The sequence below is a fragment of the Bubalus bubalis genome, chromosome 5, assembly GCF_019923935.1.
Source record: "Bubalus bubalis isolate 160015118507 breed Murrah chromosome 5, NDDB_SH_1, whole genome shotgun sequence".
Taxonomy (NCBI): domain Eukaryota; kingdom Metazoa; phylum Chordata; class Mammalia; order Artiodactyla; family Bovidae; genus Bubalus; species Bubalus bubalis.
In genome coordinates this window covers 31,734,666-31,749,410 of record NC_059161.1, presented here as the reverse complement: position 1 = coordinate 31,749,410, position 14,745 = coordinate 31,734,666, and the positions used below count along the sequence as shown (strand labels likewise).

At 51.3% G+C, this 14,745-nt stretch overlaps 1 protein-coding gene and 1 long non-coding RNA gene across 9 annotated transcripts in view; one reads left to right on the top strand and one right to left on the bottom strand.

The window, feature by feature from the left end:
- The window catches only part of CEP104 (centrosomal protein 104), a 40,352-nt gene extending 26,603 nt beyond the window's left edge, over nt 1–13,749 (top strand). For 6 of the 7 annotated variants that reach the window (XM_044942905.1, XM_044942904.1, XM_044942901.1 and 3 more), the window contains 10 exons: nt 1,567–1,773; nt 2,215–2,322; nt 5,155–5,191; nt 5,404–5,470; nt 6,511–6,619; nt 7,966–8,104; nt 8,262–8,329; nt 10,431–10,521; nt 11,171–11,238; nt 11,371–13,749. In XM_044942905.1, the coding sequence (XP_044798840.1) occupies nt 1,567–1,773; nt 2,215–2,322; nt 5,155–5,191; nt 5,404–5,470; nt 6,511–6,619; nt 7,966–8,104; nt 8,262–8,329; nt 10,431–10,521; nt 11,171–11,238; nt 11,371–11,451 (975 nt within the window). In that variant the 3' untranslated portion in view covers nt 11,452–13,749. The remainder of the gene's footprint in view (nt 1–1,566; nt 1,774–2,214; nt 2,323–5,154; nt 5,192–5,403; nt 5,471–6,510; nt 6,620–7,965; nt 8,105–8,261; nt 8,330–10,430; nt 10,522–11,170; nt 11,239–11,370) is intronic. The other variant, XM_044942902.1, reaches the window with a different exon arrangement.
- Nucleotides 1–14,745, bottom strand: part of LOC123333685 — an 18,914-nt gene continuing 4,169 nt past the window's right edge. The window contains exons 3-4 of one of the 2 annotated variants that reach the window (XR_006551133.1): nt 416–587; nt 1–168 (exon numbers count right to left, since the gene is read on the bottom strand). This is a non-coding gene — a long non-coding RNA (uncharacterized LOC123333685). Of the gene's footprint in view, nt 588–14,745 lie in introns of both variants that reach the window. The other variant, XR_006551132.1, reaches the window with a different exon arrangement.

The window sequence follows — 14,745 nt, the reverse complement described above, 5'->3', positions numbered from 1 at the left end:
CTTGGGGTGGCCGCCACAGCCAGGCCCAAGCTGGTGGCTGCAGCACGTGGGTCTGGGGAGTGCTAGCTGCAGATCAGTGGGGGGTGGGGTGGAGAGGCATGATTTCAGAACATCCCTGCTTCCTCTGACACATGTGGGTGCTGGAGCCTGCAGCACCTTCTGCTTCGCCTGGTGAACACAGAACAGGAAGGGGACCCCAGATTTAAGAGTGGGCAGGAATGCCGGGGTGACTCAGTGATGGACCCACCCCCCAGGGCAGGAGGACCTCGTGGGAGGTGACAGATGGGAGGGAGCACAGATGAGTGGGCTGGGGAGGTGGGAGGTCACCATCCAGGTAGGGGGTGGCGGGTTCCTTGCAGTCAGAACATCTCAAGGTTCTTATTGGGTTTGAGGATGACAAGGTTCAGGGTAAAACCTGGCTGTGCCGGTGGAGACAGGAAGTGAAGAAGCCCAGCCAGTGAGAGACCGATGCCTGAAAGGCCATTATATATGGGAACGTTGGTATGTTGTGATAGGTTCTTGTGATCGTAAAGCACTTAGGATGGATGGATCAGATCCTTTATCTACTTCAAGGTCACACACAGATCCTGAAAAAGAAACATTGAATAAGAAATAAAGTGTCAGAATGATAAGCACAGTGAGCCATTTATGTACATGTGTGCTCAGTCATGTCCCACTCTTTGTGACCCTGTGGACTATAGCCCACTGGGCTCCTCTGTCCATAGGGACTCTCCAGGTAAGAATATAGGAGCAAGTTACCATTTCCTCCTCCAAAGGATCTTCCCAACCCAGAGATCAAAGCTGCATCTCTTGTGTCATGTGTTGGCAGACAGATTCTTTACCACTGAGCTACCTGGGAAGCTCATTTATGATGTCAAACAAAAGCCTGTGTACACACACATGGCACATAGGCTGTGCAGCTAATGAGAATGTCTGGGGGTTGCATGTCCTCCAGCTTCAGGGACTGATGCCTCGGGAGGGAGAGGGGCAGGTGGAAGGGGCAGGGAGCTGGAGAGACTACCAAGGGGGCTTGTGCAGTGGTCCTGTTTCTTAGAAACAGCTGAAACAGACACGCCTTGTAATGCTTAGTTTACAGGAGGATATAACTTTAAAACTGCCATTTATTACCTGAAGTAGGAAAGAGCAAAACAATAATTGCATACACAAGTTCCAGTATAAAATAAGGGAGGGAAACTCTGCATCTTAGTAGCTGGAATTCTGTGGGCAGTGTCGTCTTTATTTTTAAAGTGTTTATATCGCCTCTATGTTTGGGCTTTCTTGGTGGCTCAGATGGTAAAGAATCTGTCTGCAATGTGGGAGACCTGGGTCCAATCCCTGGGTTGGGAAGATCCCCTGGAGAAGGAAATGGCTACATGGCTACTCACTCCACTATTCTTGCCTGGAGAATCCCATGCACAGAGGAACCTGGTGGGCTACAGTCCATAGGGTCGCAAAGAGTCGTACGTGACTGAGCGACTTAACACTCTACTTCTTCTACGCCAGAAAAACTAAACGTGGCTGTTTTACAACTTGAGTCACAAGAGCGCGTCCCGGCCCTCTTCTCAGTTTTCAGTGCAGGCCCTGGAGCACAGGGTGCGAGAGGTGCGTGAGGCGGCCGTGGGGATGATCCTGGACCTGTACGCGCAGCACCGGGCTCTCGTCCTAGAGTACCTCCCGCCCGACGACAACACCACCCGCAGGAACGTCCTCTACAAAACGATCTTTGAGGGGTTTGCCAAAATAGATGGCAGACCCACAGATGCCGAGATGAGGGTGAGTTAACTTCCCAAAGTTATGATTTGATCCCATGTTTAAGAAGTAATCTGGTGCCAGAGTAAACTGACGCATGTTTCAAGGAGCTGCATGGACACGGGAGACACTGGTCCTGGTTCCTCCACTGTGTCTGTGAACAGGGGTGATGGTGGCCTCATGTGAGGACATCCTCAGGTTTATCCATAGGAGACATTTAGCACATGTTCACCAGCTAGGCTCCAGTATAAAGTAAAGCATTTTATATTTAATTAAAAATAAAACAGTAAAAACAGTAAACATTTATTAGCTGAACCTGGTGGATCTTTCTCTTAATCATAGGTATATTATTCAAATGTCTTAGCGAGGATTGTAATGTATAAGAGACATATGTGCTATAGCTTATCACTCAGTTCCGAAGGCTACCCTAAAAATTGCTTCTAATGGAAAATCTTTCCATACCAGGCACAGAAAAGAGCTGCTGCTGAAGAAGCGGAAAAACGAAAGAAAGAAGAAATCAGAGCTCTGCAAGGGCAGTTGGCGGCCCTAAAGGAGATGCAGGCCGAAGTCCAGGTCAGCAGGAGTCTCTGTCTCTCCCCCTCCTGCTTTCAGTCGAAATCCTGTGAGCAGTTATTTCCTTACTAGATGAACAGAGAGCTTGGTCTGCTTTTCGTGGGATTCTATAAACAGACATCTTTATTCTTTGCTGTTTCTTCAGTGAGTTCAGGGGGAAATAAAAGGAATCCCCTGCTGAATCATCTGCTCTTCATTCCCGTCGGGGGTGAAGCGCACTGCTGGCCCGGCTGTGTTTAGAGCAGACAGGACACTTAGGCCTGCAGGAGCTTGGGGGAGGGGGTGGGGGTAGGGACAGGCGAGGACAGATCCCCCACCCACAGGTCCTCACCTCCTTCAGAGGCTAAGGAGGAAAATAAGCTTGACTCGAATGTCTGCCTTCCTTATGCAGGAAGCAGAAGGTTTCAGGCAGACGTTCCCATCAGGAAGCCCTAGTCCCCATGCACAGGGAATCAGACGGCATTTGGTCCCATAGAAGCGTGTCCCTTCTGAAGGGCCTGCCTCTGTGATTTACACGCATGTCATCATGCGCTCGCTTCGGCAGCACATACACACGTGTGTCATCACCCTGGCTTTCATGGTTACGTCCTTCAGGTGACAGTAAGAGAGCAAGGGCATGGGCATCTGAGCTGGTTACACAGCTGAGGACTCCCCAGTTGTGTCCACAGCGGGTCTCCTGGGAAGTGCTCTGACCGCCACTTTGTAAAAAAGGATAATAAGTGGCTAAGAATGGTGAAAAGGAAAGGAAGCATGGCAGAATGCGTGTCGAAGTGCCTGTGACGGAGGGCGACAGTGACGCTGGTGCATCAGAATCCATGAAAAGAGCAGGAACACGGCCGCCTGGCGGGAACAGGGAGGAGGCCCGTGCCCATGAGGGACCTTCCTGGACAGTCAGCAGACCCTGAGGCCTCCTGGAGCAGGCCAGGCTGCTGCTGCTTTTTCCCAGCACGATGATACAGATGAAGAAACCGTGCAGAGAGCTAAGTGCTCACACGAGGTCAGGAGCTGGAGGTGGCCGAGCTCCGCCCCTTCCATCTTGCCACCGTGGCCCCTGTCACAGTGCCTGTGGGGGCTTGCTGAGGTCACAGGCTGTGTCCCTGTGGTCACGGCACGAGGGTGCCCATCCCCCGCCTCCCCCGGAGCACCCTCACTGGCTCCTCTGTGTCCTTCAGTGTTTGCTGAGCACTCGCAGTGCACCCACCCTTCCTGGGCTCCAGAGGTGCCCCAGGACCACACTGCATGGGCCCCTGTCCTTGTCCTGAGATGACTGCTAATGGCGTCTCACAGGAGAAGGACACTTTTTTTTCGTTTTTATTGTTGTAAAATATATATAAAATTTACCATTTTTAAGGTTACAGTTCTGTGCCTTTAAGCATATTCACCTCATTGTGTAACCACCACCACCACCAGCTGTCTCCAAAACTTTTGAGAATGGCAGAATATTTTTAAATTGCCTGATTGCTCATGAGTTTTAGGGAAAAGATATAAATTACTAATCAGTTTTCTAATCTGTTCAAAGCATAGATTAAGGTAAAATTTAAAACTAAAATTTCACTTTTGGCATAATTTCTCTCCCTGCAAAATGTACTAACCCACCATTACCTAGAACCCATCTATAGGTTTACCATTTCTAGATACGTGTATAAATCATGTGAACCCCATTTGCAAGTTCAATATCAATCTATTAAGTCTGTCCCTAGCCCAAAATAGTGTTTTTATGTGGTTTTTGAGTTCAGAAATGAAGTTTGAGAGAAGTTCCTTACTGTCATGTAAACTGTGATTTTCTACTATCACAATAGACAGTGTCTATAACAGTGCACTTAAGGCCATGGATAGCGGACCAGCTCATCCCTGTTATCCAGCGAAACTGCAAGCCCTCGTGAGACACCCTTCCCCTGGGCCAGGGCAGCCCAGGCTGGCGGGTCTAGCAGCTCAGGTCGAGCAGACTGGCCAGTACGAGAGGAAAGCCTAGAGTGGGAGGAGCTCCTGGAGGCTGATGCAGAAGCCACCAGGACTTTTGAGCAGAAGTGAATCCCTTACTAGGGCATGATGGGTCCCTCTGGCCCCTGTGCTTGAGGTGGTGACAAGGGCAGGCATCCAGGTGTGTGAAAGCAGAGCCTGCAGGCTGGCTGATGGGCTGGGGCCAGGCCACATGGGGAGAGGAGGGAGGCGTGACGTGTCCGAGTTTCCTGACTGTGCTGGGCTCCACGCCAGAGGCTGCGAGGGCACGGGCATGGGGGGGGACAGGGCGGGGGGCGGGAGCAGGAGTTTGGTCTGGGTAAGTCACGTTCACGTGACATCAGAGACCTGAGTACGTTCTGAGCAGCAGAGAGGCCAGCTGACAGGACAGACATCCAGGTCATGAGCACAGAGGTGGGTGTCCAGCCTGGAACTGGACAAGGGCACCCTCAGGATCTGTACAGACAGATGGGGTGGACTGAGTCCCAGAGGAGTCGGGGGCACCCTGGGAGCCCAACTAAGAAGGGCCTAGAGGAGTGGGCTGGGGAGCCACGTGCCACTGGGAGCCCACAGAATGTCCCACGGGGGACACCAGTGGTGAGCAGGTGACCCAGAGGAGAGTTAAGTGGCCTTGACAAAGACTGGTTTCCATGGAGACAGGGCAGGAGCCCCGAGGGAGGGGCCATAGGGGAGCAGGACAAAGGAGATGGTGTAAGGTCAAGTGTGGGCGACTCTTTCAGACAAATGTGTTGTTTGCGGATGGAAATTCTGCCTCAGACTCTGAGGTCACACTTGAGGATCACACTGAATCCTGGATAGACTCTCATAGGCACTGCAGCCGCCTGACCTGAGCCTTCTGTCTTTGTGTTTTAGGAAAAAAAGAGTGAAGCTATGAAGGCCAAGAACCAGGGTACGTAGAATGTACATCATGAAAACTCTGCATTGAAACCATCTCTGTATATTCAGCAAACATCTTCATCCCAGACGCTGCAGAGCCAAGTGTAAAGCATTGCCTGTTACTAACTTGTACTTTTAAACTGTATTTCATATCCGGCTGGTTACTAAAACTTTGAAAGTAGTTTTCTACAAAAAGTTACTTAAATCACTTTCTAATTTCTTTAGACACTCAAGAAAGGAAAGTGGCCCCACCAAACGCTCCAGAAATTCCAGATAACCACTATTTAGACAAGTGAGTAGAGCCACCTCTAACCCACTGTGGGGTGATTAGAGGGACCAACCATGAAAACACTGTGAGTTTTCAATATTCTCCCGGCTCATAGGGTTCCGCGAACTGATCAGCTCTTTTCAGTGACTTCAGAAGCTCAGAAAAGGCCTCCAAACCAGGCAGCATCAGCTCTGAGTCAGGATAACCTTCCCTCTCTTCCCCGACAGAAGTGAGCAGCCTATTTGTCAAAAAGCCTGTCACAGACTCAAAAAATTTTTTTGATGTTTTATGGAAGTACCATTGATTACAATGTATGAATTGTGTTGTATAGCACAGTGACTCAGTTATACATGTATGCACATCGTTTTTCAAATTCTGTTCTATTATGGTTTATCACAGGGTGTTGAATATAGTCAGGCTCATTTTACAGGAGCAAAATGCTTTTTCCTGTCCAGTGGCCGAGACAAATCTACAAAGAATTTAAGAGAAAGGTCTGGGTCTACTCAGGGCTTCCCTGGTGGTACAGTGATGAAGAGCTTGCCTGCAATGCAGGAGACTCAGGTTCATCCCCGGGGTCAGGAAGATCCCCTGGAATAGGAAGTGGTAAGCCACTCGAGTATTCTTGCCTGGAGAATCGAGGAGCCTGGCAGGCTACAGTCCATGGGGTTGCAGAGTCAAACGCTACAGAGTGCGTGCGTGTGCGCACGCGCACGCGCGCACGCACACACACACACACACACACAGAGTCGACTCTTTTTTGTGACTTAAAATATCCTTTCTACTTGATGACACTGACAGAATTCAGAGGGATCCTAAGCTAGTTTATCTCAGACGCCCACATGGTGAAGCCTTTTTCTACATCTGTAATAGGGAGCCATCCGGCCCTCCCTGAGGACCCTCTGGTGAGGTGTGGCCCTGCCTCCAGGTCCAGCTGCAGCCTACTCGGGACCGTGACCATGGCTACTGGCTGCGGTCTGGAGGTCACGAAGCTCCTGCGAGCCTGGGGAGTGGGGATGGCCAATGTAAACCTGGGCCTCACTTCTGACCTTTCTGTCTCGTTTCAGTTTGTGTATTTTTTGTGGGGAGAGGAGCGAGTCCTTCACAGAAGAAGGCCTGGACCTCCATTACTGGAAGCACTGCCTCATGCTGACGAGATGCGAACACTGCAGACAGGTCAGGCACAGAGCCTTAGTGTTTTCAGAGGAAAGCTGTGGGGAAAATCATTGAATGTAAATCACTCTGTTTAGTTGGGATTGATTTTTCTTAGTTTTTAAAGTGTAACGCATGTGTAAGTGTATACAAGCCGTAGGTGTTTCAGCTCCTGAATTAGCACAAAGTAGATACCTCAGAGTAATCACCACCAGGACACATACCCCACGGACCCCTCCACTCCTCACTGTCCTCATTCCTGCTTCTTACTTTAGAAGTGGAATCCTGTGCTGCATTTGGGGTTTGTTTATGGCATTCCATTGTCTGAATGTAGTTTATCCATCCTTTCTCCTGCGTGTGGTGGGGTTGAGACTGAGGAAGAGCGTTGCTGCAGCCTCTCTTGTGTACATCTTCTGTGCGTGTGGATGCACCTTTCTGGGTGCATACCTCGTGGGCCCTCATGGGGTCACGGAGTGGGCCCACGTCCAGTGAGCCCTCCCTGCAGAGCCGTGCCACCCACCGTGTGCCCCATTTCGCTTTCCTGATGAAACTGAGGGGGAGCCGCGTCCCTTGTTGGCCTGCTGCTCCCCTCTTTGCAAAGCATTTCCGGTGTCTCGCCGGCTCTTGAATTGGCTGTCTCATCATCACTGATGTGTAGTCATCCCTGACATACTTGGATGTGCGGTGCCCGCTGTGTCCAGCGTTTTTGTTGACACGCAGGAGCTTTTTGTTTTAATGTTGTCCTCCCTGTTGGTCCCTTTCAGGGCTAACACTTTTCACATCCTGTTCAGGCAGGCTTCCCCCACCCCCATCGTTCATCTCCTGTGATGGAGCCGGCCCTGCTCAGACAGAGGAGGAGAAGCAGGAGAGAACCCCTCCCCTATCTGTCCTCAAGGCTTTCCAGCTTGCAGAGGGGAGCGCGGAAGACAGATCCCACTCTGAGAGCCCCTCTCTCCTGAGCAGTACGCCAGTCTGTGGGGTGAAGCTCTCAGGTGCATATCAGCTGCTCCTGGCAAAGGTGTCCCAGTGGCGAAAGGATTTCTTCCTGTGTTTCCAGCATATTCTTAGAAACGGCCGGGAGCCAGGATGGAACCCCAGGCCTCACGTAGAGCCCTTGAGCTCTTCAGGTTCAGGTTAGGGTTAGGGTTGTGGGGTGAACCCTCACATCCCCTCCCCGCCCCAGCCATGGCCTCTAGATGCTCCTGGTGTCACGTGACAAGCACAGGGGCAGGGAAGGGGTCTTCAGCAAAGTATCCTAAATGACCACAGAGGTAACAGGCAGGCCTCTGCCTCAGGAAGCAGCGTTTTTGCAGGGGCCGGGACAGCACACCACCTTGCGCTTAGCCACGTGGCGTGTCCTCTTTCTGCAGGTGGTGGAGATTTCCAGCCTGACGGAGCACCTGCTGACCGAGTGTGACCAGAAGGACGGCTTTGGGAGGTGTTACCGCTGCAGCGAGGCTGTTTCAAAGGAGGAGCTGCCCAGACACGTCAAAACCAGAGACTGTAACCGTGAGTGCCCTCGGACCTCAAGACCCCAAACTGTGTCATCCCCGGGGGCCCAGCTGCAGGGCTGGGGGTCAGGTCCCACGTCTGCCAGTGCCACTGGTGCCCTATCGACGACCCACAGGAGTAACCAGAAATCCTTGTCTCATTCAAATTCATTCAGCCGCCAAATCAGAGAAGTTGGCAAGCCGGTGTCCTCTGTGCCATGAGAACTTCAGCCCCGGAGAAGAGGTGAGGGGTGATGGGGAGGGGGCTGACATGGCGAGGGACTGGTGTGGGGGAGGGGACTGGTGTGGGGAAGGGCTGGTGTGGGACTGGGACTGGGGGAGGGGCTGAAGTGGGGGTGGCAACCAGGCACCTCAAGTGTTGGTATCGAGGCTGCTACAGCGCAGAGACAGGGTGTCGGGAAGAGGTGGTTCTGGAGCTCTGTCTCCAGGTTTCTATGCCGCGCCCCCCACCCCAGAACATCTGAGCTCTCAGGGAGGCGGTTCTGCCCTCCTGGCCATGGGTCTGGCTGTGTGTGGGAGGTAGTTGAAGGCTTAGTCCTTCCCTTTCCATTGTCAGCTAGTTTTCAGAATAACTAGCTGTGTGCCCAGCATCTTCTGGCGGTAGCTTATTTGTTTGTCTGGATCTTAGCATCATTGTGAACCCACGGCTTTAGGCTATGGGATATGTTCAGCTGTGTGGGCATCACAGTGCTTCGCGGTGTGTGGATGAGCCAGCCTCTGGCCAGTGGGGCCTCTGCAGATGAGCGCCTGGCAGTATGAGTGGGCCCTGGCGACGCAGAGCCTCCTGGCTCCGACCAAGCCTTCCCTTCCTGGTTCCCTTCACTGGAAATGACCTTCCGTGACCCCCTCGGGTGCTCTGTGCTTGCGGGCCAGTACCGTTCTGAGCCTCTCTGCAGACAGAGCCAGGAAAACGTCGAGATAAATCTATGAAAGTTCACACTGACATTGCTGATTCAGAGTCTGAGCTGCAGGGGTTGCTTTAACCCCATGGATCTCAGGACAGAGTCTCTTTGCATCCTCCTGAGAATTAGTTCCCAAAGCCCCCAGAGATGCCCATCCAACCGTCACACAGTGGGCACTTCTTGGCCCCAGGGTCCCCAGTCGTCGTCGGCAGGGTGACGCTGCTGGCCACCCCAGCTCCTCTTGTCCCTCTCTTCCCCCTGGAGACGTGGGCTCCAGCATCTGCCTCAGGGCACTGGAGTCACTCCACTTGCTGTACCCCGGCTGGTAACAATTCAGCCTCATTGTCTCAGTTTATGTTCAGGTCCTGGCAGTTTTCAAAATCAAGTTCTGCAATTATATAAGGTACTTAGATGGTTCTGAAATCTGTAAAATGAGGCCAATTCAGAGAAGACCAGGCAGAAGCTGCCAGCCTACCCCTGCTCCCTATCCCTCCTCTTACAGAACAAGGGTTTTTTAATGGCTTATCTTAATTTTTTCCTTACATGTAGGCAGCTCTCAAATGTGTGCACTTTTCGTCTGTGCCTGTTCAGCTAGAGGTGAGGTGGCTCTGGGCTTAGTTGTCGCCACCTTGCGCTGCCACTCTTAGGCGACCAGCCCCCTCCTTGTGGAGACCAGCCGGCCCCCTGCTCTGAGCAGTGCTGGCATCTGCAGTGACCTCCGCCCCTCTTGCCCCCGCCACCACTCCAACCCCGGCCTGGAGGGGACGGCACCTGCCCCAGGCCACGTGGTGAGGCAGCGGCAGCTATGCTCCTTTTCCCTCTGTTTCCTCTATATTTTCTTAACCAGTCTCCACCCGCCAAGAAGCTTGAACACCCGTTATTCTGTCACAGTTTCTGCGGGTCAGAAGTCCAGGCACGGCCTGGCTGGGTCCTCTGCTCGAGGTCTCAAAGCGCTGCACTTACAGTGTCGGCCAGGCCACACTATCATCTGTGGGCCCGACTGGGGGAGGAGTTTCCTGGCCCATTCCAGGCGCTGGCAGCACCCTTTTCTTACTGGTTGTAGGACCGAGGTCCCTGCTTCCTTGTGGCAGGGCCTCCTTCAGCCCCTCCCCCCTGCATCATCGCACATGTGTGACAGCGGCCTCAGCACGTGGTGCTCAGCCGTGCAAGAGTCAGGAGGCATGTGACGTGCGGGCCAGTATCTTAGAAGCTCACAAGTCACGGGTGCTCTGGGATCATCGTGCTCAGGGGCTCAGGGCAGGACACACCCAGAGCTCAGGAACCCCCTGAGACTGCCATGTGTAGTAACTGCCTCTGGTTTGGTCATCTTGAGACTGCCATGTGTAGTAACTGCCTCTGGTTTGGTCATCTTGGTGGCCCCTCTGGTGGCCTGGTTGCCACACTGCATGCCTCTCACTTCAGGCGTGGAAGGCTCACCTCATGGGCCCCGCCGGCTGCACCAGGAACCTGCGCCGGACTCATGTGCTTCACAGGACGCCCGTGCTGCCACCGGGTAAGTGCCCGCGCGGTCTTGGCCCCGCCCCTGGGTCCCTGGCAGGCAGGGTCGTCATGTTGCAGCACAGGCTCTGGCTAAAGGCCCTCTTGTGACCCTGCTTCCCCCAGACTCTGTGGTGGTGCTCAGGGAGTTGACAACCCAAACTGCGGGTGTTCACAGGCACACTCAAGTCTTGGTGTCCCTCCAGACCACCCACACCAGTGTCCAGAAACAGGAACTGCAGTAGCAGACCACAGATGGCGCCACGACCTGATTCCTAAATCAGTTTTGGCTACTTTATGTCAGATTTAGAATGCCTTACAGAAAAGTTAGTATTTTTCATCAGAAAGTTATTCTTGACCTGAAAGAGTATTGGATACTGGACTTTTATTTTCGGGGCACGTGATCAATGAGAACCTGAGGAGCCATGCTCAGTGCAGATGGGCTGGCTGTACCACTGATGCGAGGTGCCTCCCACGCCCCAGACCATGAGTGAGGACTACTATGCTGGGGAGCCGCCTCAGCCTGGAAGTGGGGCCCTGGCCACGTAGCTTCTGGTTTCTCATCTGGGAGCCGAGGCTTTGAAGTTGAAAACGAGGTGTATGGCTTGATCCTTCCAAGTGTGCGCCAGGCTCCTCTGGCTCTTCCTCCTCTTCTGCCATCACAGGTGTGTCCTCGTGGGTGGCCCTGCCACCTGCGGGCTGGGTGACCGCCATGCACGGTGCTGACCCCCTGGTAGGTGCGTCCAGGCCCCTCGTACTCCGCTCCTCCCAGTGTCTGTGACACCTGCCACTCACACCGTCACTGGGCTCTGCACCCTGGCTCACACGTGTCCCCGCGCTCTGTGTGTCTGCATATCCACTGCAGGTAAAGGCCCAGCCGCCACCAGGGCAGGGACCTCAGGATCCAAGGTGGGAAGCAAGATCCCCACCCCGAAGAGGGGCCTGAGTAAAGGCTCCAGCAGGACGTACACAAAGCGGTGACAGGATGCAGCGCCCACCTCCAGAGGGGCCGCACAGCTCCCATGACATGGCTGTGTCTCCTCGGAGCATCCCTAGACGTGCTGACCCCCGCTTCGCCCCTGCTGCCCCAAGCTCCTGGCCGTGCCCGTCCCGAGTGCGGCCCTGTCTCCCATGGCTCCGCTATCGGGTCTCTGCCCTCCCGGCCCGGGGTCACAGAGGGAGATGGTTCTGCAGAAAGAGCAGCACCAGGCAGGCGCATGCAGAGCAACCTCTCCACAGACACTGGGAGTGATTTCCATGAAGTCCTCACTCCCTCTAAACCTCTTGCACATGGGTCTCTCTCAGCCTGGGGGACGGTTCGCAGGGCTCACGGGGCCAGGATGGGACAAGGTGGGCTGGTGCCTGCGAGTCCACCCTGTGCTCCTCCTCCCTGGCTGTGACTCCTCCCCTCAAGGTCAGGGAGCCATCAGCCTGCAGAGCCTGCACGTCCACAGCAGCATCAAGTAAGGTCAAGGTGAAGTAAGGTTGCTGCCCAGCCCCCTCAGTTCTCACCTGCAGGTGCTCTGAGCGCAGCCCACTTGACACCACCACCCCCATGCTGGCCCCCAGCCCAAGAGGATCGGAGGTTAATACTGATGGCTGCACAGCAGGCCCTTCCTCAGGGGGCTTCAAGTTCTTTACATGCATGAAGCCCTGAAGATATATGAGACATTCCCTGATGCTCCTGCACTCGTGTGAGCAGGTGTCAGTCAGAAAGGCCTTTCCTTAAGCCCCTGGGGCAGATGGAGTGACCCCCACCCTGTGTAACTTTCAGAGGAGCCTCTGAGCCTCTGCCCAGCCCATCACACTGACCCACTGGGATCTGAGGAAACTGGAACTGTATATTCTTTTCTCCAACACGTTATACCGTACTTTAATAAAAGCCAAGCAAAATGATGAAACCAAACCTCTCCTCACCAGCCCCCAACCAACCCAACCCCTGCAGCCTGTGGAAGTGGCTTGCCTGGCTCCAGAGCCAGGTAGCTGTAGGGAAAAGCCAGAGTTTGTCCAAAACGTGCTTGGAAAGGCCATCTTCATGTCCAGGCCTGTGGTCCCCAGGTGCCCAGCCCACTAGAGACCCAAAGAAGGTAGCCCTGCCCTTCCTGCCCGGCCGTGTGCCCAGGGGTACACCTTCCTCCTGAGTGTGTGACAGGTAGGCTTCCAGGATGCCCACTAGAAACTCACGGAATTGATGAAATTTGTACTGCACAGTTATTGTAAGAAATTTTAATTCCAAACCATGAAAACTAACAAAATACGTAATAATATTTAAAAAAAAAAAACAAAACTATTAGCTATTTGAGCAAGGTACTCCAAGTTAGTGACAGTGAACCTGTACTAGTCAGTCTGTAGTGAACTGATACTTTCTCATGTGGTTGACTCAAAATCCTGAGCCAGAGTAAGACTGACAAAGAGAATTACCTTCAAAAATATACGCTATTAAAAAATTTTAAAGTATGGAGGGAGAAATAATGTAAAACTTTACTCGATAGAGCAGAGTACGGATGCCAAGGTAATTATAAAATGATTCTTCCTGATTCAAAAAGGTGTTGCCACGACCTTCTAACCCATTGCTGAAGTATACATAAAATACTCCTTTAAATAGAACAAGAAAAGTTAACCAAGAAATTATCCTTTTCTCGCCAATCAAAACTTTTAAGAAACATACATATAATGTTTTCTGTATATTGTAATGTAAAGAAGATGTTTATAAAAATACTTAATTTTTAGTGATTGACAAAATTAATTGCATTTAAAACAGGTCGATCTTGCTGATTACAGAAGAATCATGTGTTTATGTTCAAATGATTCCTGGCAGTGATCAGTGGCCATTTAAAAGGTTTACAGAGTTATATGCTATTAAGGAACCAAGAATAAAGGATAAAAAAGTAAAAAGGAACTGTAAGCTGCCTTGGCCATTCATAAATATCTAAACTTGGCACAGTAATTAATAACTGAAATTTCATTCATGAATATGTTGTGGCTATTTAACAATATTTATTATTTTCATATTTCAGAGTATTCTAATTTAAAAGAATTATCTATAAATTTGGCATTAGAATACAAATGTAAATACTTTTAATGAAAATTTGCAACTTTTTAATGTTTTGACATAGTTTTCTATTTGTCTTTATTTCAGCAAAATTATAAAACATCTAAGTAATATATTTTTGTTGTTGTTTCAGGGCTCAGGGTTGAATTCACCCTGAGCATGTGAATATAATAAAAAGATTACTAAATGTTCTGTCCCTTTGAAGACTATACTTGAAAAGCTTATGGTTAAGTTACATCTTCTGTAAACATGCAGGCGTGATGCAGCCCTGAGATGCCACTGAGTCACTGAGGTTTGCTGGGCAAGGGGCAGGGGGCACTAAGTTGCCAGGAGGGAGTCTAGTTCCTAAAATAAGTTATTTGTGGGTTTACTGGTAAAGAAGCTAAAAGAGTTTAAGCTGCACATAAGTTAGAAATAGTGACCAATTTTATCCTGTGGGATAAAGAGAACATTTTATATACACCCCAGTTGTGCTCCCATCAGAGGTTCATACCTCTTAATCTCTACCTGTGTTTTTTTTATTCCTTTTGAAAGGGGATTTTTACCAGCCAACAAGGTTATTTTGCTTTTCAAGTAAGTAAAACGGTATTTTCTCTGCTGTAGACTGGTTTTAAGCTTTTACTAGTTTTGATTTTAAGACTGTTTCCATTTTGAAGTTACAGTTTTTTCCATATATCTACACACGCACACAGGCGCGCACATACACACACACACACACACACACACATAAGGGCTTCCCCTTATATGTGGAAGGGGAGGCCTTCCACAAGCGGCTCAGCAGGTAAAAAATCCACCTGCATTGCAGGAGACTTAGGTTCAATTTCTGGGTCAGGAATATCCCCTGGAGGAGGGCATGGCAACCCACTCCAGTATTCTTGCCTGGAGAATCCCTGTGGACAGAGGAGCCTGGCGGGCTACAGTCCATAGGGTCACAAAGAGTTGGACATGGTTGCACATATACATAAACTTGAAATTTAGGGGCATTACAGTTTAAGCAGTAAAAATCGGTTCTCTTACCTGCATAGGCAGAGTGTGTGAACGAGCCTGTGCACGGGAAGGAGGGGGAAGCTGGTGTGAACTCTGGGAGAGTATGGTTCCACCTGCTCTCAGTTAGGTGTTCATCTGTGCCATTGCTCATCTGCTCTTAAAAACTAGATCAGGGGTTTCCCTTGGTGGCTCAGTGGTAGA